Here is a 26,420-nt window from a genome sequence, read left to right as displayed (position 1 = left end):
TGTGGGTGAAATTATGATACCATGCCAACTTTCAACCTTTTCTGAGTTCATTTGAGATGCTTTTCAATTTCAGGGTCATTTAGCTTAAAAAAATCAGTAAAGGCATGAAAGAATTTGTTTGCACATAAAATTTCTTCGCGTTTCAAATGCCAAAACACATAACTACCCTAACTATTACAGAGATTCCCTCCTGGGTGTGAAACACAGAAGAAAGTGATGATAGTGAAGCCGATCACATCCCAGATCTTTGGGTGTGAAACTTTTTCTTCGCGTGTGTCCCTTTGCGCCGTAACCATGGAAAATCTTCATCATTTAACGAGATGCTCGGGTCAATATTCACTATGAATGGAGCAATTTCATCAAACTTTTCATAATCTTCTGACATGTCTGTCTTGTCATCCACTCCCACGATGTTTGTCTTCCCAGAAAGAACTATGTGCCGCTTTGGCTCATCGTACGATGCATTTGCTTCCTTATCTTTTCTTTTTCTTGGCTTGGTAGACATGTCCTTCACATAAAAAACATGTGCCACATCATTGGCTAGGAAGAATGGTTCATCTGCATACGCAAGATTGTTGAGATCCACTGTTGTCATTCCGTACTGCGGGTCTTCCGTTACCCCGCCTCGTGTCATATTGACCCATTTGCACCGAAACAAAGGGACCTTCAAACCACGTCGATAGTCAAGTTCCCATATGTCCTGTATATAACCATAATATGTTTCCTTTCCTGTCTTGGTTTCTGCATCAAAGCGGACACCACTGTTTTGGTTGGTGCTCTTCTTATCTTGGGCGATCGTGTAAAATGTATTACCATTTATCTCGTACCCTTTGAAAGTCATTATATTCGAAGATGGTAACTGGGACAGCAAGTACAAGTCATCTTCAATAGAGGTGTCATGCATGGTACGAGTCTGCAACCAGCTGGCGAAACTCCTGGTTTGTTCACGTGTAATCCGTTCATCAGACCGCTCCGGGTGTTTGGAGCATAGCAAATTCTTGTGTTCATCCATATACGGAGCCACCAAGGCGGAATTCTGTAGAACTGTGTAGTGTGCTTCCGTGAGGGAATGTCCGTCCATACATATTATTTGTTCCCCTCCTAGCGTGCCTTTTCCATCCAGTCTGCCCTTATGCCGTGATTCAGGAACACCAATCGGCTTAAGGTCAGGAATAAAGTCAATACAAAACTCAATGACCCCCTCATTTTCATGGTCCTTGGAGATGCTTCCTTCTGGCCTAGCACGGTTATGAACATATTTCTTTAAGACTCCCATGAACCTCTCAAAGGGGAACATATTGTGTAGAAATACAGGACCCAAAATGTTAATCTCTTAGCATAGGTGAACTAGGACATGCGTCATGATGTTGAAGAAGGATGGGGGAACACCAACTCGAAACTGACAAGACATTGCACCAAATAATTCTCTAACCTTGGTATGATTTCTGGGTCGATTACCTTTTGAGAGATTGCATTGAGAAATGCACATAGCTTCACAATGGCTAATCGAACGTTTTCCGGTAGAAGCCCCCTCAATGCAACCAGAAGCAGTTGCGTCATAATCACGTGGCAGTCATGAGACTTTAGGTTCTGGAACTTTTTCTCTGCCATGTTTATTATTCCCTTTATATTCGACGAGAAGCCAGACGGTACCTTAATACTAAGCAGGCATTTGAAGAAGATTTCCTCTTCTTCTTTGGTAAGAGCGTAGCTTGCATGACCCTGATGTATGCCGTCTTTTCCGTGCATACGTTGCTGGTCCTCCCGTGCCTCAGGTGTATCTTTTGTCTTCCCATACACGCCCAAGAAGCCAAGCAGGGTCACACAAAGATTCTTCGTCACGTGCATCACGTCGATTGCGGAGCGGACCTCTAGGTCTTTCCAATAGGGCAGGTCCCAAAATATAGATTTCTTCTTCCACATGGGTGCGCGTCCGTCAGCATCATTCGGAACAGGTTGTCCACCAGGACCCTTTCCAAAGACTGCCTTCAAATCCTTGCCCATATCATGTACATCAGCACCAGTACGGTGGCGAGGCTTCGTCCGGTGATCCGCCTCACCGGAGAAATGCTTGCCTTTCTTTCTTACGGGATGCCTGCTCGGAAGAAATCGACGATGTCCCAGGTACACATTCTTCTTACAATTAGCCAAATATATAATGTCGGTATCGTCCAAACAGTGCGTGCATGCGCGGTATCCCTTGTTTGTCTGTCCTGAAAGGTTACTGAGAGCAGGCCAATCGTTGATGGTCACAAACAGCAACGCCTTTAGGTCAAATTCTTCCCCCATGTGCTCATCCCACGCACGTACACCTGTTCCATTCCACAGTTGTAAGAGTTCTTCAACTAATGGCCTTAGATACACATCAATGTCGTTGCCGGGTTGCTTAGGGCCTTGGATGAGCACTGGCATCATAATGAACTTCCGCTTCATGCACAACCAAGGAGGAAGGTTATACAAACATAGAGTCACAGGCCAGGTGCTATGGTTGCTGCTCTGCTCCCCAAAAGGATTAATTCCATCTGCGCTTAGACCAAACCATACGTTCCTTGCGTCATCTGCAAACTCCTTCCCGTACTTTCTTTCGATTTTTCTCCACTGCGACCCGTCAGCGGGTACTCTCAACTTTTCGTCTTTCTTACGGTCTTCTCTGTGCCATTGTATCGCCTTGGCATGCTCTTTGTTTTGGAACAAACGTTTCAACCGTGGTATTATAGGAGCATACCACATCACCTTGGCAGGAATCTTCTTCCTGGGGCGCTCGCCCTCGACATCACCAGGGTCATCACGGCTGATCTTATAGCGCAATGCACCGCATACCTGGCAAGTGTTCAAATCCTCGTACTCACGGCGGTAGAGGATGCAATCATTAGGGCATGCATGTATCTTCTGCACCTCTAACCCTAGAGGGCAGACAACCTTCTTTGCTTGGTACGTACTCTCGAGCAATTCGTTGTCCTTTGGAAGCATATCCTTTATCATTACCAGCAACTTTCCAAATCCCTTGTCAGATACACCATTCTCTGCCTTCCATTGCAGCAATTCCAGTGTGGTGCCCAGCTTTTTCTTGTCACCTTCGCAATTCGGGTACAACAATTTTTTGTGATCCTCTAACATGCGCTGCAACTTCTTATTCTCCAAATCACTTGCGCAGTTTCTCTTTGCATCGGCAATGGCCCGACCTAGATCATCAACGGGCTCATCCGATGCCTCTTCTTCAGCTTCTTCCCGCATTGCCGGCTCAGCTTCTTCCCGCATTACCGGCTCATCTTCTTCCCTCATTGTTGTATCATCGTATTCAGGGAACCCATGGCCAGGATAGATGTCGTCGTCCTCTTCTTCTTCATTTTCTTCCATCATAACCCCTCTTTCTCCATGCTTGGTCCAAACATTATAGTGGGGCATGAAACCGGACTCAAACAGGTGGACGTGAATGGTTCTTGAAGTAGAGTAATTGCGACCATTCTTACAGCCAGCACATGGACAATGCATAAAACCATCCACTCGCTTGTTTGCCTCAGCCGCAAGCAGAAAAGTACGCACGCCATTAATGAACTCGGGAGATCATCGGTCATCGTACATCGATTGCCGGCTCATCTTCAATACATAGCACCAAAAACATCAAATTAATACAATACATAAAGTTCATACATAAAGAGCATACAACACTTCAATGCAACAAACAAATAACTCTCTAGCTAAAGAATTTAAATGCAACAACAAATGTGATCAAAATCGCAACTAAGGTAACAATTGATCCAACAGCATAATGATACCAAGCCTCACTATGAATGGCATATTTTCTAATCTTTCTAATCTTCAAGCGCATTTTCTCCATCTTAATCTTGTGATCATCGACGACATCGGCAACATGCAACTCCAATTCCATCTTCTCCCCCTCAATTCTTTTCAATTTTTCCTTCAAATCCTCGTTTTCTCTTTCAACTAAATTTAACCTCTCGACAATAGGGTCGGTTGGAATTTCGGGTTCAACTACCTCCTACATACAAATATCTATGTCAACTTAATGGGCATAATTTGTCATAAACAAGAAATGCAATGAATAGTTTTAAAAGAGAATATACCACATCCGAATCATAACCCGGACGAGGGCCGACGGGGACGGATATCAAAACCATGGCACTATGCATAACAAACAACGTATGGGTAAGATAATTATACGAGTAACTATATATCCAAATCACACAAACATCATTTTTTATATAAAACTTCATGAACAAGAGGCTCACCACAAGGTGGTGCCGGCGACGGGATGTTGCGAGCGATCGACGGTGGTTATGACGGAGATTTAGAAGGTACTAAGTAAACCACACCTACATATGCAAAACTAAGTGTTATTTTTGACCTCAAATTCCATATAAATCAAATACTAGCACATATATATAATTCCTCCCAAATTACTAAACTCAAAAATCAATCACTATATAAAGCATTGCACGAGCTAATCTAGCAATGAGAGATGAAAGGAAAGAGTTGCTAACCTTTGTGATCATTTGAATGGATGGGGGCCTTCAAATCTTGGGCAAAATGTGTGATGAGCTTGAGAGGAAGAGGTGAAAGAACAGAGAGGAGAGGGGAAAGGGGAAGAACAGAGCGAGCTCGGGTGGACGAAGGGGTCTATGTAGGACGACCTTTAGTACCGGTTCGTGATATGACCAGGTACTAAAGGTGCTGGAGGGGCCCCGAACTGACAACATCCTGCCACCACTCACTTTAGTACTGGTTCGTGGCACGAACCGGTGCTAAAGGTTCGCCACGAACCGGTACTAATGAGAGCGGCCCGGCTAGCCGTTGGAACCGGCACTAATGTACACATTAGTGCCGGCTCAAATTCAAACCGACACTAATGTGCTTCACGTTTGACCCTTTTTCTACTAGTGACATAAGCCATGATAACAATGATCTCCTATTTTAACAGAAATAACAGGCACGCCTACCACAGGTCTATGTTTATCTTTAGCACAGGGTTTAGCAATTCTAGCAGTTTCTCCTTCGAATTGAATAACATGCCCATCAATATTATCAGATAAGAGATCTTTAACAATAGTAATATTAGGTTTTACTTTAACTTGCTCAGGAGGTGTATAAGTTCTAATATTGCTTTTACGAACTGCAGTTGAAGCTTTAGCATGATCCTTTATCCTAACCGGGAAAGGTGGTTTCTCAACATAAGCAGTAGGAACAATAGGATCATTATAAGTGATTGTCTTTTCTTCAACTTTAATAGGTGCAGCTACTTTTACTTCTATGGGAGGATGATATTTAAACCACTTCTCCTTAGGGAGATCAACATAAGTAGCAAAAGATTCACAGAAAGAAGCTACTATCTCAGAGTCAAGTCCATATTTAGTGCTAAACTTACGGAAAATATCGGTGTCCATAAAAGATTTAACACAATCAAACTTAGGTGTCATACCTGACTCTTTACCTTCGTCGAGGTCCCAATCTTCAGAGTTGCGTTTAACTCTATCCAATAAATTCCATCTGAATTCAATAGTCTTCATCATAAAAGAGCCAGCACAAGAAGTATCGAGCATGGTGCGATTCTTTCAGAAAGCCGAGCATATAAATTTTGCATAATTATTTCTCTCGGAAGGTCATGATTGGGGCATGAATATAACATTGATTTAAGCCTCCCCCAAGCTTGAGCGATGCTTTCTCCTTCGCGAGGCCAGAAATTATATATATAATTGCGATCACGGTGAACAATATGCATAGGTTAATACTTCTGATGAAATTCCAACTTCAGTCTTTTATAGTCCCATGATCTCATATCATCACATAGCCTATACCATATCAATGCATCTTCCTTTAAAGATAAAGGGAAGACCTTCTTCTTAGCAACATCATCGGGTATACCTGCAAGCTTAAATAATCCACAAACTTCATCCACATATATTAAGTGCTCATCAGGATGCTTTGTTCCATCTCCTGTAAAAGGGTCAGCTAGCAGTCTTTCCATCATACCCGAAGGAAATTCAAAAGGATTTTCATTTTCAATAGGTTTAGTAGGTTGAGGAGCAACTCTTTGCTCTACTGGACGGGGTGAAGATACCCCGAACAAGCCCCTCATAGAATTACTTTCCATAGTAACAAGTGACAGTAAATTTCAGCACAGTATATAAATTTTTCCTTACCAAATTCCACCTACCAAAGGCGCTACACTCCCCGGCAACGGCGCCAGAAAAGAGTCTTGATGACCCACAAGTATCGGGGATCTATCGTAGTCCTTTCGATAAGTAAGAGTGTCGAACCCAACAAGGAGCAGAAGGAGATGATAAGCGGTTTTCAGCAAGGGTATTCTCTGCAAGTACTGAAATAAGTGGTAACAGATAGTTTTGTGATAAGATAAATTGTAACGAGCAAATAGTAACAAAAGTAAATAAAGTGCAGCGAGGTGGCCCAATCCTTTTTGTAGCAAAGGACAAGCCGAAACAAACTCTTATAATAGGAAAAGCGCTCCCGAGGACACATGGGAATATCGTCAAGCTAGTTTTCATCACGTTCATATGATTCGCGTTCGATACTTTGATAATTTGATATGTGGGTGGACCCGTGCTTGGGTGCTGTTCTTACTTGAACAAGCATCCCACTTATGATTAACCTCTATTGCAAGCATCCGCAACTACAACAAAAGTATTAAGGTAAACCAAACCATAGCATGAAACATATGGATCCAAATCAGCCCCTTACGAAGCAATGCATAAACTAGGGTTTAAGCTTCTGTCACTCTAGCAACCCATCATCTACTTATTACTTCCCAATGCCTTCCTCTAGGCCCAAATAATGGTGAAGTGTTATGTAGTCGACGTTCACATAACACCACTAGAGGCTAGACAACATACATATTATCAAAATATCAAATGAATACCAAATTCACATGACTACTAATAGCAAGACTTCTTCCTTGTCCTCAGGAACAAACGTAATTACTCACAAAGCATATTCATGTTCATAATCAGAGGGGTAATAATATGCATATAGGATCTGAACATATGATCTTCCACCAAATAAACCAACTAGCATCAACTACAAGGAGTAATCAACACTACTAGCAACCTACTAGTACCAATCCCGGACTTCGAGACAAGAATTGGATACAAGAGATGAACTAGGATTTGGAGATGAGATGGTGCTGGTGAAGATGTTGATGGAGATTGCCCTCTCCCGATGAGAGGAGCGTTGGTGATGACGATGGTGATGATTTCCCCCTCCCGGAGGGAAGTTTCCCCGGCAGAACAGCTCTGCCGGAGCTCTAGATTGGTTCCACCTCGGTTCCGCCTCGTGGCGGCGGAGTCTCGTCCCGAAAGGTTGCTTCCTATTTTTTCTCATCGAAAGACTTCATATAGGAGAAGATGGACGTCGGAGACCCACCAGGGGGCCCACGAGGTAGGGGGGCGCGCCCCCCACCCTTGTGAGCAGGGTGTGGGCCCCCTGGCCTTCATCTTTGGCGAGGATTTTTCTTTATTTCTTTTAAGACGTTTCGTGGAGTTTCAGGACCTTTGGAGTTGCGCAGAATAGGTCTCTAATATTTGCTCCTTTTCCAGCCCAGAATTCCAGCTGTCGGCATTCTCCCTCTTCATGTAAACCTTGTAAAATAAGAGAGAATAGCCATAAGTATTGTGACATAAAGTGAAATAACAGCCCATAATGCAATAAATATCGATATAAAAGCATGATGCAAAATGGACGTATCACACACGTAGAACGGACAATTCTGGTTCCTCAGTGTGTGAGAAACCCTCCGATCAACGCCCGGCCGGCACCGCGGACAGACGAAGACAGGCATGTCCACACGCGCCCGACTCTGCATCCGCGAGGTGGCGCGGGAGCTTGAGGAAGACATGGAGCTCGGAGCCGAAGGGGATCTCAACGCCGCCACGCCCTCCACAGCTAGCTTCCCACCGTTGCGCCCTCCACAACTAGCTTCCCACCGCCGTGCTCTCTCTCCCTCTCTCTCTCTCTCTCTCTCTCTCTCCTCTCTCTCTCGCCGTGGTCACCGCCGTGCTCTCTATCGCCGTGGTCACCGCCGCTGTCGCCCGCTTATATAGCATACCTGCAACGGCTCTTTGTTGGGTCCCACAAGCCACACATGCCACGGTCTGAATAAAATAGGCCGTCCCTGTCGCCTGGTCCCACCTGTAAGGGCCGAGTCAAAAAGTTGACCTGACGGAGACGGCTGAGTTCATGGAACGAGCCGGTGCACTCGGACTAGGGGCACGCGTGGACACCACTTAGGGCAAAATGATAATTAACCCTATCATGTACTAACAAAAGTTCGCCACATATTAAAAAACTACTCGTCATGCAATAAGGTCCATCATGTATTAAAATTATATTTACCCTATATTAAAAAATGTTCACCGTGTACTTAAATTATGTCCATGGTGCAATGAATTTTTTCCGTCATGTATTAAAAAACTATTCATCATGTTTATCAAAGAGGTTCATTGTGTACTAAAAAATATTGATTGCAGATTAAAATATTGTTCTTCATCACACATTAAAAAAACTCATAGTATAATTATTTTCTATCATGTATTAAAAATTGTTCAGTGCGTATTTGAAAAGTTTCATTTAACTAAAAAGGGTTTCCGTATTTATCAAAATGTTCACATGTTTTTTATTATAAATTTTTGTGTATTGTTTTTCGAAGACAGTACATTTCTTAGTAATTTGCGTGTTCAATCAAATAGAAAAAGCAAAAAAAATTAAACTGAAAAGACAAATAAACGCAATAATAATCAGAAGTTGTGATTTTTCATATGTGCGCCGCGGGTACCCCTGGGTAGTAGTGCCCTGATATGCCGGCCCTGCCATTTCCACGACCGGCAACACGATTCTCCTTGAAGCACGGCCCAAGTCCCACGGTTCGAACACTAACCTTATCCATCCTCTCACTCGGTCCCTCCCAGACCCAGCCGCCAACCTCTATCGCTCTCTCTTTTCCTCTTGAACTCCTATCTTCTCCACGAGACAAGCACCCACACCACTGCACGCAGCACGCAGCCGCTTGCTAGCCCACCACCGGCAGCTCACCGCCTGCCGCTGTAGACGACGGTGCTCCAGCATCCCCTTCCCAACCGCTGATAATCCATTTCCCTATCCACATTGAGGCGTCGACCCACCATGCCCGGCGTGGCGCCGCCTCAAACACCTCGCCGGCCGCTCGCCGCTCGCGCCTGGCCCGCCCTACGCATTACGGTGGCTGCGGTATCCCGAGCTCCCCGTCGACTACCACATCGCACGCACCTCACCATCCCAGCGCGATGTGGCGCGCTGAGCTCCCCGTCGTCGACATCCTCTATGTTAGTATAATCTTAATTACTAGCTAGTGTGTACTTGGTGGCTTATGTTTGCATTCTTGTTAGTACTACATGCATGGATGCAAGTGCCGATGAGTTTCCTGCTTACTCCATTCCACAATGTAGTGTTTCCTTTATTCACGTGCTTCAACTTTGACCGTAAATTTAACTACCAAAACCGATTGTGGCGGGAGCAAAAATTATATCAGTGAATTCGTATTCGAATGAAGTTTTCAATTATATAATTTTTTCTTCGGCTGTAGTTGGTCTCGTTGGTTAAATTTATGATCAAAGTTGGACCTCGGAAAGCGCGGGCGCACTATATTTTAGAAGGGAGGGAGTAACTAGTTAGTCTACGTTGGGGTATTAGTAGTACACTAGTACTGGTCCGTGTTTGAGTCGGTGTTTCTTTTCTTTTGTGAGAGGGGTGTTTGAGTCGGTGTTGTGCCAGGAAGTTCACTTTGAGTTGGCTTGCTAGCCCAAAGTCTGAGTCTACACCGTGGTGTTTGATGTTCCGGAAAATTGAGAAACAAAGAAAAGAAAAGAAAGACACGATACAAAGCCTTGACTAAAAAAGGGTATGATTAGGTTTCGTCGACTGAGACACAATCAAGTCTCAATCAAATGATATAACACATAGAAAAAGGTTAAAGAAAATTGTGGCATGAATCTCCATGTAAAATCACACGAATATAATATCAAGTGAGACATAATGAAATCTCAATCGACCTGGAAAAATATTACCATGTGTGTTCATGATATTTTGACGTGAGCGATCCTTTGGTTAAACTCAACACTCTGTGTATGTTGTCATGTGATGGGGTGCGGGTAGCGGGTATGAAAGAGCAATACCGCCGGCCAGGTTTCTTCCCGTTGCCACGTTGCCATCTTGATGCATCAGCTCATATTATCCTCACATTATCTGATAACTCATGGAGTACTTCTTTAGTCGGGTATTGTGAGCGTGCTTGATGATTAGTTGAGTATATATACAAGGTAAACCCACCGAGATTGGTACGGCAAAATCAATACTAGCTGCTACTTTGGCTGTCATTCCCAGGTGCCCGGAACAAAAGCAATACTCACCGTCCGGCATGGCGGCAGCGCAAGGCCAAGGCGAGGAGCGGCCGCTGTACAAGGACGCGTCGGCGCCGGTGGAGGCGCGCGTGCGCGACCTGCTGGGCCGCATGACGCTGCGGGAGAAGGCGGGGCAGATGGCCCAGATCGAGCTCTCCGTGGCGTCGCCCCGCGCCCTCGCGGAGCTCGGCGTCGGCAGCCTCCTCAACGGCGGCGGCAGGCCGCCCTTCGACGGCGCATCCCCGTCCGACTGGGCCGGCGTGGTCGACGGCATGCAGCGCCTCGCCCTCTCGTCCCGCCTCGCCGTCCCCATCATCTACGGCATCGACGCCGTCCACGGCAACAACAACGTCGTCGGCGCCACCATCTTCCCCCACAACGTCGGCCTCGGAGCCTCCAGGGATGCCGAGCTTGTGCGGAAGATCGGCGAGGCGACGGCGCTCGAGGTTCGCGCCACCGGCATGCACTGGACCTTCGCCCCCTGCGTCGCCGTGAGTCAAGCTCACAAACCTTCCGGTTCCGGCCGTCCCTTGAGCTGCAAGAAAATAGTACGTAGACTGATGTGTGGTGGTGGGTGATGTGATGTATGCATAGGTTTGTAGGGATTCGAGGTGGGGGAGATGCTACGAGAGCTACAGCGAGGACCCGGAGATGGTGCGCTCCTTCACCACCATCGTCGCCGGTCTGCAGGGCGAGCCACCGGCAGACCACCCTCATGGCTACCCGTTCCTCCGTTCGGTTAGGTACCTAATAATTATTAATCCTGTTTCCGGTGCTCTACGATCAGGACTCCACTCTGTTTTGAATCAGAAAAATTTCGAATTGTCCTGCGCAAGTGTTCCGATAAGAACTCACTGGATTTTAATAAATCTTTTTAATTATATCTAACTTAATTTTAGTTTGAAAAAGTTTGAGCTGATGCCCCACCGAAATTTTCAAACCCCGGCTAGGATTTGAGTCAGCCTAGGCATGAGCCCAACCCGACGGCCCAAACCTGAAGCCCAGAGCTTAAGCCGGCTTGGGCTCCAGTTTTCTGCGTGAAGCCCAGTACCAAAATCCAAAAAAGCCTGTACCTAATAAAATCTAATGTACATATTTCAATAAATTGTCTCAAAAAATACATATTTCAATAAAAATAGGTATAATAATTTTTTTAGTTATAAAGATAATTAAAATAAATAAATATGTTATCATTTATATTTTTTGGGCTGCGCTAGTCTGGGCTCGCGGTTGACATTTTCAGTCAAGCTTATAAAAGTTGCTCAATACATTTATTTTTGCATAACCACTAGAGCTACTTCTAAAAAAAACATTTATTTTTGCATATGCCGACAAACCTATTAGTAGAAACGGGCCCCTCCTTTGTGATATGCAGGGAGAATGTGCTTGCCTGTGCCAAGCATTATGTAGGGGATGGTGGCACTCACAAGGGGATCAATGAAGGGAACACCATTTGCTCTCTAGACGATTTGGAAAGGATCCACATGAAACCTTACCCTGATTGTATAAGTCAAGGGGTGGCAACGGTCATGGCATCCTTCTCTCAATGGAATGGGGAGCCATTACATGCCAGCCACCATTTGCTCACCGATGTTTTAAAGGACAAGTTAGGCTTCCAGGTAACTGAGGCCATGGTGTTTGATTAGTGGATAAATTGATGCTAGCTAGCTTTGGTTGTGAACAGTGAGCATGACAACATGTGCAAGCTCTTGTTTCACAGGGTTTTGTGGTGTCGGACTGGGAAGGTATTGACCATCTTTGCGAGCCTCGAGGGTCGGATTATCGACATTGCATTGCCCAAGCAGTAAATGCTGGAATGGATATGGTATTCTTCAATAAATGGCTATTACAACATATATTATGCAAAAACCTCTTGTTTTGCATTTGTTGAGCAATCTACAGGTTATGATACCTTTCAGATTTGAGAAATTCTTGGAAGATCTTGTGTTCTTGGTGGAGACGGGGGAGATACCATTATCACGAATTGATGACGCCGTTGAGCGGATTCTAAGAGTAAAGTTCGTATCTGGAGTTTTTGAGCATCCGTTTTCAGATCCAGCTCTACTCAACGTAATTGGTTGCAAGGTAAAAGTGCATTTTCCCCCCATCTATGATTATGTTGTTGTTGTTGTCAATTCTTCTCACACTAGACATCACTCATCATATACAATGTGCGGACGAGGTTATAATTCTCTTTGGATTAACTATGTGACACAATATATCACTCACCGTATACGACATGCATGCGTCAGGAGCATCGTCTGCTAGCACGTGAGGCTGTTCGAAAGTCTTTGGTACTTTTGAAAAATGGCAAGAATCGGAAGGAACCTTTCCTCCCCTTAGCCAAAAATGCAAAAAGAATACTCGTCGCAGGGACACATGCTGACAACATTGGATACCAATGCGGTGGGTGGACAATAGCTTGGCATGGTGGTAGTGGAAAGATTACTCCTGGTAAGAAAAATGATTTTAACTCCAGGAGAATATATTACACACGACCTTTCATTTTGAGGGGTCACTTATTTGTCTCCTACTATAAAAATCATTCTCTTTGGAAATTCTAGGTTGGATGATTAGTAGTTAAGGATAAATTATGACCCATTTTCAAGTGCCATGTTGCATACACAAATGTGAAATTGTTATTTAGAAATTGAAGTATAAGTTGTTTGCCTTGGAACATATTGTGTAGTGGTTGTTTCGGAATTGTTTCATTTTATTTGTTAAAAATATGTTCTAGTTTAGTCCGCACTATGATGTAGAAGCTAATTAATTAAGTTATCAAAACCAACAGGTGCAAGCATATTAGAGGCCATACAACAATCTGTGGAAGTGGAAACTGAAGTTGTGTATGATGAATGCCCAATAGATGCTACCATTGAAGCAGGCAAATTTTCTTATGCAGTTGTCGTAATTGGTGAGGTACCCTATGCAGAAAGCTTGGGGGATAGAACCGACCTCAGTATTCCATTCAATGGTTCCGATCTTATTACTCGTGTTGCCAATAAAGTCCCTATCCTAGTGATTGTTATATCTGGAAGGCCCTTGGTTATTGAGCCGCAAGTACTTGAGAAGGTAGATGCTCTAGTTGCCGCTTGGCTGCCCGGAAGTGAGGGCATGGGAGTTGCTGATTGCCTCTTTGGAGACCATGATTTTGTGGGCACGTTGCCTGTAACTTGGTTTAGATATGACGACCAGCTGCCTATAAATATTGGAGGTGCTAATTATGATCCATTATTTCCTTTTGGATATGGACTCAAATGTTCAAAAGCCATGGTGATTTAGCATGATGTCATGAAATATTTGCCGGTCATACATTTGAATTACCAGAATATTGTTACATATGTGTGTTGTACAGTTGAATATTGGGTTATGTACAAGAGAAATAAAGTTATGTTGCCGAGTACATGGTATAAGGTGTTCAAGACATAATTTGTCTGACTACTTCTACTGCAAGTATATCATTTCGAGTACTTGAATTTTATACAACTTTAGTTTTCCCTTCTGTTTACGCGACATGTTGAATATGATTTGCCAGTTCTAAGTTTTGTGTAGAGAAGCCATGAACGGAATATATTAGTACTGTCATCATGTGAAAGTCTAGCGTGTTTAGTTGAAGGCTCGACCAACGATGAAGTGAAAAAATATTAGAAATGTGTCATTCTTGAATGATGTAGCCGAACCATTTTCTTGGAATCACATTTTCTTTGGATGATGGTAAAAGATGTAAGCACAACAAAATGGACCCATATATAACCCCAAATAGCAGAAATTTGTTTCAGTGGGGGCTGTCCCACTGAATATTCAATTCTGCAGAGCTTTACTTGGCGACAAATAGACTAAGTCGATCCATTTAGTTAGTAGGTGACGTCGATCAATCTAACTCAGACAACAGATATGTTTCAGTGGATGTTGACTATTAATGATGTCTCCATTGCGAAGACACACTGACACACACAAAGACTCGCCTCTGGGTGCAACCGTCTGGAAACGGGTGCACGAGTTTTGTTCAGCCAGTTTGGTTGGCGTGCCGGTAGCAGATTATGGAGGCCGCCATATGGATAAGGAGGCTCCCAACATGGCGAATCTGAGTTGCCGTTCTCTCTATCATTTGGTTCTTTGCATGTTCGCACGAACGTTTTCTTGAAATAGCAAACTCAAAAACAAGTGCCGTTGTCGCCCCCCTTTGCTCCTATGAGCTTAACAACAGGACCACTAGACTTCCTTTCATTTGAATACCAAAAGCTGTATAAAAGCAATCAAATAATACAGAAAGCTTGCAAGATCTGTCGACAACAGTTCAACACAGTATGGCAAGTTTCTGAAGATGTCATTACATTGCGACGTTTGATTTGTATGCCCCTAACCACATTGTTGTACTGAAGCTGAACATTGTGGAAAGTTTCGTTTTCATAGCAAAAATATAAAAACGAGTTTGTAAAATAGAAAGTGGAAAGTCTGAAACTTTGCATCCTCTCATACCTCTCACAAACGTGACAGATAAATGAGGTGATCGAGAGCACAAGAACTCCAGTTTCGGCAATACAACCAATGTGTAAGAACGGGAGCCGGATGCTCATGGCAAACAAAGTGAGTTCTTGTTTATTACACAAGACGTTTGCTGGTGCTTAGCTTACTACAGTCATAAATACAGTCGATGGATGAGACTGAAGAGACTGAGATCGATCTAAAATCATCACAGGTATCATGATTGTTACTCCCTCCGTTCGGAATTACTTGTCGCAGAAATGGATGTATCTAGATGTATTTTAGTTCTAGATACATCCATATCCGAGACAAGTAATTCCGAACGGAGAGAGTACTAGTTAGTATGAACAGGCCAGTCACTGCAAGCGAGAAAGCATGAGTGTGAAGCTGAACAGAGTCATATAAAGGTTGGGGAACCTGATACATCCAGGTCTTTACACAACATTAGACAGAGAGGCTAATTTGGCCGGATAGTACACATGATACGCATCAGAAGGAACACTCCTGAATTTGAAACAAAACGCCCTTTTGGCAATGTAAGAAGAGAACCGATTGCTCGACAAAGTGAATTCTTATTACATTGGTTGCCTAATAATACAGTCGATGGATGATAGTACCGGAGAAAGAGTGAAATCTATCTACAATCATCACAGACTGGTGCTGATGCTGCACCAAGTTACAAGTCGAGCAAGCCTGAAAAATCGAAGCCTTTGAGTGCCTCCTTGCGTGCTTCTTCGTTCATTGCTTCCATCTCCTTCTGATGGCGCAGGTACTCATCATCCACCTCGACGTAGCCGTTCTTGGCGTACTCGGCGCGGACCCAGGCCTGGAACTCCCTGAAATCCTCTCCAATCTCGTAGAACTCGCGCACGACGTCGTAGAAGCTCACCACGTCCTCGTCCATCTCCTCTTCCGGCGAAGGAATCAGGTCAGGGTTGTGGCGCTTCAGGGCCTTGTACTCGGGAGGGAGACGGTCGTCGTCCATCTCCTCGGCGAGGATGGAATTCACCTCCTCCTGCGGCAGCCTCGTCATCTTTCTCGCCGCCGCCGCCGGTGTTGCTCCCTGCTCAAGCTCAGAGCAGTCGATCCCGGCTGCTTTCCTTCTGATGGAGCAGACCTTCAGTGGAGATTCGTCGCCTTCCGGCGCCTCCTCTGTTTTCCTTTTGGTCCCGTTCTTCTCCTTCAGATCTTGACCATGCTTCAGCACACACCCATCGCCGGCGGTCACAGCTGCCTTGACCGCCATGCGTCTGGTGGCGCGCTGCTTGGCCGAAACTTCCTCACCGGCCGTCGACCTCCCGCGATTCGCCTCGACTAACCGACCTCGCCGAGAAATTTAGGGGAGAATTTAGGCTTCCAATTTGCGGGGTGCTGGAACAGATGTTGTCTGGGTATTATAAAGGCCAAGCTTAATTCCCTTCTTTTTCGGCTCCGGTCGATGACGACGAGTGGGAGTCGAAATCGAGCTCGGATTGGAGCCCGTGGTTTGCCGCGTCGCCTAAAAAAAGTGAATTTACACGTTTTCCTCAAAACAAATTCAAGATGAACTACTTATTGTAAAAAATAAATTGAACCTCTACTTTGGTACCAAAAAATAAGACAATTCAACAAAATATACCAGTACCGAAAAATGGGATACATACATTTCTCTCGAAAGTAATACGGAGTATCTTGAACAATTATGTGCTCTTTTAATGAATGGAACATATTTCCGGGTGTAAACTTTCATCTTTGTCCCATCATATGATGGGATTTCATACACTTGACGGACTATTTTGAAAGTAGTGGTCTTATCAAGGGAGAGCTCATCTACCGTATTGGTATTCTTACATTCTTAAGAAGTTGGTCTCAATTCTTTTTTTTTCGAACCATGCAGGAGAACTGCATGTGATCATTATAGAAGAAAAAGAAACAAGTACCAGGTCCTAAGCAACATATAGAAAAGCGACCAAAACAAGATGAAGACAAGGGGCAACACAGAGTTATACAAACAAGGATCCAAAGCACCTAGCCCCTGCCTTAAACCATTCAAAAGCATTACCCTTGATGAGGTTCACCAAGGCGTCCATCGGGACCGACTTGTCCTCAAACACTCTCTTATTACGCTCTTTCCAAACGGACCAAGCGACCAACATGATAGCAGAATTGAGCCTCTTCTTGTCTTGCGCCAAGACACCATCCCTTGCCAAGGTCCACCATTCAAAGAAGGTACTGCCGATTGAAGAAACCACAACCAAAAGACCGAGCCAGTTTAAGACTGTTCCAAAGGATATTAACGACCACACAACCAGTAAGAAGGTGATCAACGTCTTCAAAATGGTTGTGGCAGAAAACACATGAGTCATTATGTGGAAGCCCATGTTTCGCACATCGATCTGCAGTCCAAATCCTCTTACGGGCAGCCAACCAAATGAAAATTTTGCAACGAAGGGGGGCCCAAGATTTCCAAATAGCATTGGCCAAGGTGCAAACAGGAAGCCCCTCAAAGAAAGACATGTATGCCAACTTAGAGGAGAAACGACCAGATGACTCGAGGGACCATTTCCACATGTCAGCATGATCATGGTCAATTTGGACCTCCTAAATGGCCTCCCACAAATTTAGAAGTTGGAGAAATTTATCAATTGTGATTGGAGTTTTAAAATCATGCAAAGTGTTCTCTCAACATGCAAAGTGTTCACCTCAACGTCCCCACTATGGCCAGACATTTAAGTCCTCTCTCCCATTAAGTCATGCAAAATCTGCCACATATACGAACGTCCCACTAAGACCGTGCATTTAAGTCTTCTCTCCCACTAAGCCATGCAAAATCTGCCACATAAGCGAACTTATAAATTACAATTATTTTTGCATTAGGCTATGCATGTAACATTATCGCATCATACATGCATCTTAGTCATCATTCACATTTTGTTCGAAGTGATATTTTTAACAGTAATACAAAAGTTTATTTTATTGATTTTTCAAGCTTATATTTTCTTTTCATTAGATTTAGTTATTTTTTTAGCAACTATTTATGCATTTTTCACAAAGTTACCGCAGCAATGCACGGGGTATCATCTAGTTGTATGACCATCAATATTTGGGAGGACATATGTGGGTGCCTTCGGGAACCACAAGGAGGTCAAACTTCATTTGTGGTTCCACTCGCCAGATCAACCCAACAAACAGGCCCCACTCGTCAGTTCCGTTGTTAGACACGACTCAGTTTCGAATTAGTGCATTTTGTTATTCACTTGGCGCGGAAGTGGTGGTCTTTTGTGATTTTTGAAAACGGTGATTTTGGAGTACTCTAGCCACAAATGTGGTGGTTTTGAGCAATTTACTCTTACCACACCTCATCTTAGCCAAGTTGACCAAGTTAGGTGGGTGTTTGGCTTTAGCCACAACTATGGCAATAATTTTTCTAATGAACAGTGAACCCCACATGTCATAGACACAAAAAATGTGATAAAATTCCTTTAGGCAAGACAAAGTGTGGCTAGCAATTTGAACAACTCAAGTAAGACAAATGTCTCAAGTGTGGCAAAAAATAATGTGACAATATAGGGCAAAGATAGTCACAATCCAAACAGCCCCTTAATGTGTTTTCCTTGATTCCCTGCACCACTGTCTTGGAGCTCTTCATTGGCTCGAGCGTGCTGCCTCTCCGTGATGTTTGGCGCCACCTCTTTTGCCTTCAACTACCGCTAGCCTGCGTCCATGAGTATGTTGTCTTCATGCTCCACACTTTGGCATAAAAGCTAAAGTGTTTGGAAACATGCCTAGATAAAACTGAATAATGTTTATAAAAGGAGTTAATCCAGTTAACATGTATAGAATTATTGATGTCCATGACAATCTGAACACTAAACTCTTTATGTTTAAGAATAGGGAAGTTTCTTGATTATGTATCAACTAAAACACTATTAAAGGTCCATTTGTTCAAGCAAAGATCAACCGTGATGCATCATCTTATCCTTTCACAATGCATATACTTCACCATTTTGCAAAAGCGCATCTTCACGTTGGAGTGAGCGTCATGATAATGCACAGATGAACATATTGCGCTGAAATACTAACCTCTTCACAAATTATTCAAGAAGCACATTCTAAAAAACTGCAAGCTGCTCTGCATTATGCACAGGGATGGTGTGGCTGGCCTTCTGGACAAAACATAGTGTTACTGAAGACCTTCAATAGTCCAAGAAAGTTCGGCATAATAGCACCAAAAAGGTATAGTTACTTCAAAGGAAATAAAAAAAATCCAAATAACAGTATTGGCATAGAAATATAAACAAAATATACACTTACAGTTGTAAGATGCTGATGACAAAAGTTGAGCTTTTTAAGATTGGAAATTTCGCTCTCAAGTCTCAAGTGGATACACACATCTCATGAACAATTCCACTCTAGCTATGAGATACATAGTTCTAGAAGAATTTAGATTTCGGGATCTGAAGCTCACAAATTTACTCCCAAAAGATTCGTGCAAGAGCAACTTGAAGAAAGATGCATGTTAGGCAAATTTAGCTATATTACCATATTACGTTGAATCACACTAGATTTGCCTATATTATTAAATTGGCAGTGCACCCATGATTGGCTCTCAAACAAAATTACATGTGTTCTTTACAGGTAGCATCGAGAGTATTATAACTCAATCAGCTTCGCCATTCTCATGACGACACTCCACAGAACGCCATTCCAGACTCCCTCAATCAACTCGTTTTGCTCTAACACCACTATATCCACTGCTAGTCGTATGATCTACTGCCCAGGTCATTCTGTCCGTGCAATAGGGATGTAAACCAGGTCCCGTTTAAGCCTGCTTATGATCTAACGATTCAATAAAGTTTCTTTTTCGGGGGAAATGAGCTATCGAGCTAGCTAAAACTAACTAAATGGGACTTGTGGGCACCGTTTATTTGCTATTTACATCCCTACCATGCAAGAGACATGAGAGGGAGGACACATGACGAATGACGGTGGCTGTGTATAACGTCGGCAATTGTCATGCTATCCTTTGATTCATTCGATATGGCGACCTTGACAGCAGAATTCCATCATGATACGAACTGCTCCACACAACTCTAGGGTCCATACTCCATACACAAAACAACAGAATTGCATGTGTGCGAGAGGATGCAACAAGGGGATAAGAATCTCATACCCCATGAGGTGAAGAAGCAAATCGAAGAGTCACTGACGTGCTTGGAGGAGGGCCAAAGACCCAAAGTGTGTTGTCTTTCTCATCTCGTTCATGTGTCCGCGCCCAATGATGGTGACCCTGGGCACGCACCCACAGTCCACCGGCCAGAGGGCGTGTGCATTGCTACAGTCGGCGCAAGCGGGTGCATCGCATGTGCTGATGTGTCTCCAATGTATCTATAATTTTTTATTGATTCATGCTATTATATTATCAATCTTGGATGTTTTATATACATTTACAAGTAACTTTATATCATTTTTTGGGGACTAACCTATTAACTTAGTGTCCAGTGTCAGTTGTTGTTTTGTTGCTTGTTTTTGACTTTGCAGAATATTAGTATCAAACAAATTCCAAATGCCACGAAACTTTTTGAAGATTTTTTTCTAACAATAAGAGACCCTGGAAGCTTCTGGAGGCCACGAGAAGATGAGGAGTGGCCCACTAAGCACCAGGGCCTCTGGTGCGCCCTGATGGGTAGTGGGGCCCACAAGCCTCCGTTTGACCTACCTCCGCCTCTATAAATACTCTAAAATCCCAAAACCCACCAGGGAGTCCACGAAATACTTTTTCCGCCGCTGCAAGTTTCAGAACCACGAGATCTAATCTAGAGGCCGTCTCCGACACTCTGCCGGAGGTGGAAACGATCATGGAGGGGTTTTTCATCATCCTTGCTGCCCCTCCGGTAATGCGTGATGTAACGCCCTCGATGCGGCTATATCTCCCACATGTCGAAGCACGACTTAGAGGCATAACCGCATTGAAAGCAATGTCGCAAGTGAGGTAATCTTCGCAAACAACCCATGTAATACAATAGGGGAAAAGATACATAGTTGGCTTACAATCGCCACTTCAAACAACTACATGAATAAAATAAAGCATTACAACATCCAAATACAATCAGGGTCCGACTACGGAACCAAAATAAAAGAAGAACCGCAAATGCGACAAAGGTCCCCGATCGACCCCAACTGGGCTCCACTACTGATCAGCTAGAACGAAACAACACAAGGGACAAGATCTTCATCGAGCTCCTCCTGAGCTTGGTTGCGTCACCTGCTCGGTTCAACGGCACCTGCAAACTGGTTTTGGAAGTATCTGTGAGTCACGGGGACTCAGCAATCTCGCACCCTCGCAATCAAGACTATTTAAGCTTATGGGTAAGGTAAAAGGTATGAGGTGGAGCTGCAGCAAGCAACTAGCATATATGGTGTCTAACATACGCAAATGAGAGCGAGAAGAGAAGGCAAAGCACGTTTCGAGAATCTATGATCAAGAAGTGATCCTAGAACAACCTACGTCAAGCATAACTCCAACACCGTGTTCACTTCCCGGACTCCGCCGGAAAGAGACCATCACGGTTACACACGCAGTTGATTCATTTTAATTAAGTTAAGGTTCAAGTTATCTACAACCGGACATTAACAAATTCCCATCTACCCATAACCGCGGGCACGGCTTTTGAAAGTTCAAATCCCTGCAGGGGTGTCCCAACTTAGCCCATGACAAGCTCTCACGGTCAACGAAGGAATAGACCTCCTCCCGAGACATTCCGATCAGACTTGGTATCCCGGTACTACAAGACATCCTCGACAATGGTAAAACAAGTCCAGCAAGACCACCCGATGTGCCAACAAATCCCGATAGGAGCTGCACATATCTCGTTCTCAGGGCACACCGGATAAGCTAAGCGTACAGGAGCCGACGTAACCCAAGTTGCCAAGGGATGGCCCTGCACGGTGCTCTGGGTTGGACCAACACTCAGAGGAGCACTGGCCCGGGGGTTTAAAATAAAGATGACCCTTGGGCTGGCCTAACCCAAGGGAAAAAGAGGCTAGGTGGCAAATGGTAAAACCAATGTTGGGCCTTGCTGGAGGAGTTTTATTCAAAGCGAACTGTCAAGGGGTTCCCATTATAACCCAACCGCGTAAGGAACGCAAAATCCGGGAACATAACACCGATATGACGGAAACTAGGGCGGCAAGAGTGGAACAAAACACCAGGCATAAGGCCGAGCCTTCCACCCTTTACCAAGTATATAGATGCATTAATTAAATAAGATATATTGTGATATCCCAACAAGTAAACATGTTCCAACAAGGAACAAACTTCAATCTTCACCTGCAACTAACAACGCTATAAGAGGGGCTGAGCAAAGCGGTAACATAGCCAAACAACGGTTTGCTAGGACAAGGTGGGTTAGAGGCTTGGTTCAACAATATGGGAGGCATGATAAGCAAGTGGTAGGTATCGTAGCATGGGCATAGCAAAAGAGCGAGCAACTAAGCAAGCAAAGATAGAAGTGATTTCGAGGGTATGATCATCTTGCCTGAGATCCCGCAAGGAAGAAGAACGAGTCCATGAAGAAGACAAACGGACGTAGACGAACGGGTCCTCACAAACGCGACGTTACCGGAACCAACCCGAAGAAGTAAACACCGGAAAGAAGCACACAACATAGTAAACAACCAACACATGGACATGGTATGATATGCGAGATGCGGTATGCGATGCATATGCATGATTTGCAAGGGAATGCATAAACCTGGCCTCAAATTGGAAATCCAAGTGTGCCACTGGAAAGATGAGGTGAAATCGCTTGAAAACGATATAAAGATCACCGGAATCGGAGTTACGGTTTGGAAATGGCAAGCAATTCAAATATGGCACCGGTCTGCGATATACAGCACGTAGCCATCTAAATGCAACAAGAAGAACATGCTACAGCACCCAAACATGGCATCAAAATACATGGCAGGAATCCATACATGTTGTTTAACAAAAGACTAGCACTGAGCTATGGCCAATTCATCCATTAACAGGTTCAAACAAGCATGGCAAAACTGCATTTGGTAAACAGATTTCAGACTTGGTGAAATTAACACTTGTCTGGAATTTCAGATCAGGTAGCCCACTTTGGAGCATGAAAACTATATGCTACAGGACCTGAACATGGCAAAGTAAAGCATGGCATGGAGCTACTCAAAGAGCTTAACAAAAGTCCCTTAGTGACCTTGAGCCAAAAGGGATCAGAAAATACAATTGTAAGCATGTGAACATGGCAAAAACATAATCAGACTCTCAGACTTAGAGAAAAACTGGAGCATGCAAATCAAATATCAAGTAGGCATGTTTACGAGCTCGATGCACTGACTACAGAGCAGGTCATGATAATATAAGCATACACCCATCAAGAATACACAAAATACAAGCTAGACATGGCAAGAACAATAGCATAGCATGCACGGATCAACTACAACATCATCGGCAAAATCGCTAACAAGTAGACAATCTGCCCAGATTCACGAAATAGCAAAAGTAGAGCTCGATTGACTCAAGCTAGGGTGCTCCATAATTGCAAACAAAGACATGGATGGATAGAGCACTACAAGATTAACAAAACATCCTTACTGATCATCCTCAAAAGAGGCACGGGTCACTAGGAAACAACATGAACATATGGCATATTGAAATAAACAGATCAAGGACTTAGTGGAAATGCTAAGTCCCTGAAATCAGCATTAACAAATGCTCCACTATGCAAGCTTGTGCTAGTCACCACACACATCACAAAAATACAAGGATTGCACCTCTAGATAGATGGAAAAACATATAATAAAACTCATGTAGAGCTCAGGGGCATATCATGCACACATTAATCATGGCAAAAATGACAAATAGCTAATTGGAGCAGCAGATCTGACAATTAACTCAATTAGCTCCCTTACAACGACATTTCAAGCATCAAGATGAACTTAAATGAAAATGATGCAATGAGATGAAATGATGTACTCTTTGAGATGAACATTTTGATATGCTATATGCCCAAAACGGACCTACGGATGCAAAGTTACGGCATGATGAAGATGAGCATATGAAACATGGAAATTTCGGGGACTTAGGGAAAAAGTCAACCTCTCTCACATCTCAGATCTAGGGTTCGTGCACGTCCTTCGAGAATCACCGGAAAAGTCACCGGAGGAGCCGCCGGAGATGAGGGAGATGGCAGGGAGGCGCGGGGCAGCGCCGGGGAAGTCGGGGGCGCTCGCCGGAGCTCCCGGGCGCGGTGTGGGCAGCCGGCCGCTGCGGCGAGGCAAGGCGCGCGGCGGCGTGCGTAGGCGGCGGTGGCCAGGGGCGAGCGGGGCGGCGCGGTGGAGTCGGCCGGCGAGGCACCGGCGAGGAAGGAGGGGCCGGCGCGGTGGCGGGCGGCGAGCAGGTGGCGGCGGCGCGTGCAAGTGCCTGCGGACGGCGGCGGCGGCAACCGGGCCCGCGCGGGCCGGATCTGGGCCCCGCGGGCCGCGCGGCGGGGAGGAGGCCGGAGGCCAGGTGGTGGGGCGCGAGTGGAGGAGAGGGGCGGCGGAGCTGACGTGGCGGCCGCCGATTGGCCCGGGTGAGGTGGAGGGCGTGGCCGGACATGTCCGGCGGCGCGGGACGAAATGTCCGGCGGCGCGCGGAGGAGTTTTAGGGTTTCATCTGCGCGAATTTCGGAGGGGGTCACATATATATAGATAGAGGGAGCTAGGAGAGTCCAAACGAGGTGCGGTTTTCGGCCACGCGATCGTGATCGAACGACCGAGATGATGGAGAGGGTTTTGGTGGGTTTTGGGACAAATTGGAATGGTGTTGGGCTGCAACACACATGAGGCCTTTTCGGTCCCTCGGTTAACCGTTGGAGCATCAAACGAAGTCCAAATGGTACGAAACTTGACAGGCGGTCTACCGGTAGTAAACCAAGACCGCTTGGCAAGTCTCAGTCCAATCCGTAAATGTTTAACCCCCACACATGAGAAGAAGGTAGAAATGACCACCGGAGGAGATTGGAGCGCCGGATTGCAAAACGGACAACGGGAAAAAATGCTCGGATGCATGAGACGAACATGTATGCAAATGAAATGCACATGATGACATGATATGCAATGCATGACACGCAAGCAATGACAAGGCAACAACAGCGAATAACTGGACGACATCTGGCACATCGGTCTCGGGGCGTTACACGTGAGTAGTTTACCACAGACCTATGGGTTCATAGTTAGTAGCTAGATGGTTTCTTCTCTCTTTTTGATCTACAATACAATGTTCTCCTTAGTGTTTTTCGAGATCTATTTGATGTAATGACTTTTTGCTGTGTGCTTGTTGGGATCCGATGAATTGTGAGTTTATGATCAGATCTATCCATGAATATTATTTGAGTTTTCTTTGTAATCTTTTATGCATGATTGTTATAGCCTCGTATTTCTCCTTCGATTTATTGGTTTAGCTTGGCCAACTAGATTGATTTATCTTGCCATGGGAAGGGGTGTTTTGTGATGGGTTCGATCTCGCGGTGCTTAATCTCAGTGATAGGAAAAGACATGACATGCATGTATCATTGCTATTAAGGGTACCAAGATGGGATTTATTTCATCCATGAGTTTATCTTGTCTACACCATGTCATCTTGTTTAAGGCGTTGCTCCATTCTTTCATGAACTTACTACACTAGATGCATATGCTGGATAGCGGTTGATGTGAGGAGTAATAGTAGTAGATGCAGAATCGTTTCAGTCTACTTGTCTCGGAGGTGATGCCTATATACATGACCATTGCCTTGGATATCGTCATAATTATTTGCTTTTTTGTCAATTGTCCAACAGTAATTTGTCTACCCATCGTATGCTATTTTTCTGAGAGAAGCCTCTAGTGAAAACTATGGCTCCGGGGTCTATTTTTTTATCATATATTATAACCAAAAATACCTTGCTACAATTTTCTTTTATTTCTTTTCTTTTGTATTTTTGTCAGATCTATCTATCAAAAACTCTATGTTCTAATCTTGCTCATAACCGTTGAGGGATTGACAACCTCTCTACGCTTTGGGTTGCAAGTATTTGTTGTTTGTGTGCAGATATTGTTTACATAGTGTTGCTTGGTTCTCCTACTAGATTGATAACCTTGGTTTCATAGCTGAGGGAAATACTTATCTGTATTGTACTGCATCATCCTCTCCTCTTCGGGGAAATCCTAACCCAGCTCACAAGTAGCATGCGCTGACTGTAGCGACTGAACCAGCCTACGCGGGCAAAGACACCGACATGCGGGTCCGGTCAGGCTCTCGCGTGCGGGTGGGGTCACGCTGAAGTTCAACACATAAGGCTGGCCCGGACCCTCCTTTGGCCCACCCACCATGGGCACGCGTTGACTATACCTGGGTGTGCTCTCGGTCCACCCGTCATGGACTCTCCGGCCGGGTCCCCCGGGTCTGAGCCGTCAGGGTAGAGGACGGCTTGGCGACACCGCGAGAGGCTCCCGCCGCAAGCTACCTAGCAACCGACTCCCAGAAGCCTCTCTTCGCCATCGAGCAGC

The 26,420-nt window shown here is 44.7% G+C and overlaps 2 protein-coding genes across 3 annotated transcripts; one reads left to right on the top strand and one right to left on the bottom strand.

The window, feature by feature from the left end:
* Nucleotides 1-8,932: 8,932 nt before the first annotated feature.
* Nucleotides 8,933-13,806, top strand: LOC147986871 (uncharacterized). 2 transcript variants are annotated; one of them, XM_087544982.1, is made up of 8 exons: nucleotides 8,933-9,329; nucleotides 10,387-10,894; nucleotides 10,998-11,146; nucleotides 11,779-12,022; nucleotides 12,124-12,228; nucleotides 12,306-12,488; nucleotides 12,656-12,857; nucleotides 13,195-13,806. In XM_087544982.1, the coding sequence occupies exons 1-8, from the start codon at nucleotides 9,151-9,153 to the stop codon at nucleotides 13,683-13,685; spliced, it is 2,061 nt and encodes a 686-aa protein (XP_087401108.1). In that variant the 5' UTR covers nucleotides 8,933-9,150; the 3' UTR covers nucleotides 13,686-13,806. The 2 variants fall into 2 exon arrangements, with proteins under 2 accessions (XP_087401108.1, XP_087401109.1); XM_087544983.1 differs by lacking the exon at nucleotides 8,933-9,329 and adding an exon at nucleotides 10,149-10,279.
* Nucleotides 13,807-15,288: 1,482 nt separating this feature from the next.
* On the bottom strand, nucleotides 15,289-16,363 carry LOC147986870 (uncharacterized). Its single transcript, XM_087540183.1, has one exon. The coding sequence runs from the start codon at nucleotides 16,132-16,134 to the stop codon at nucleotides 15,565-15,567; it is 570 nt and encodes a 189-aa protein (XP_087396309.1). The 5' UTR covers nucleotides 16,135-16,363; the 3' UTR covers nucleotides 15,289-15,564.
* Nucleotides 16,364-26,420: the final 10,057 nt, after the last annotated feature.

This window comes from Triticum urartu, chromosome 2A (genome assembly GCF_056163025.1).
Source record: "Triticum urartu cultivar PI428250 chromosome 2A, HENAU_Tu73, whole genome shotgun sequence".
NCBI lineage: Eukaryota > Viridiplantae > Streptophyta > Magnoliopsida > Poales > Poaceae > Triticum > Triticum urartu.
The sequence above is the reverse complement of the archived record's forward strand: the minus strand, read 5'-3'. Positions and strand labels throughout refer to the sequence as shown.

Coding starts and splice junctions, on each gene's coding strand:
- LOC147986871 (XM_087544982.1), top strand. CDS start 9,151: ATGCCCGGCGTGGCGCCGCCTCAAACACCTCGCCGGCCGCTCGCCGCT. Junction 12,023..12,123: donor AGGACAAGTTAGGCTTCCAG/GTAACTGAGGCC, acceptor CTTGTTTCACAG/GGTTTTGTGGTGTCGGACTG. Junction 12,489..12,655: donor TCAACGTAATTGGTTGCAAG/GTAAAAGTGCAT, acceptor TGCATGCGTCAG/GAGCATCGTCTGCTAGCACG.
- LOC147986870 (XM_087540183.1), bottom strand. CDS start 16,134: ATGGCGGTCAAGGCAGCTGTGACCGCCGGCGATGGGTGTGTGCTGAAG.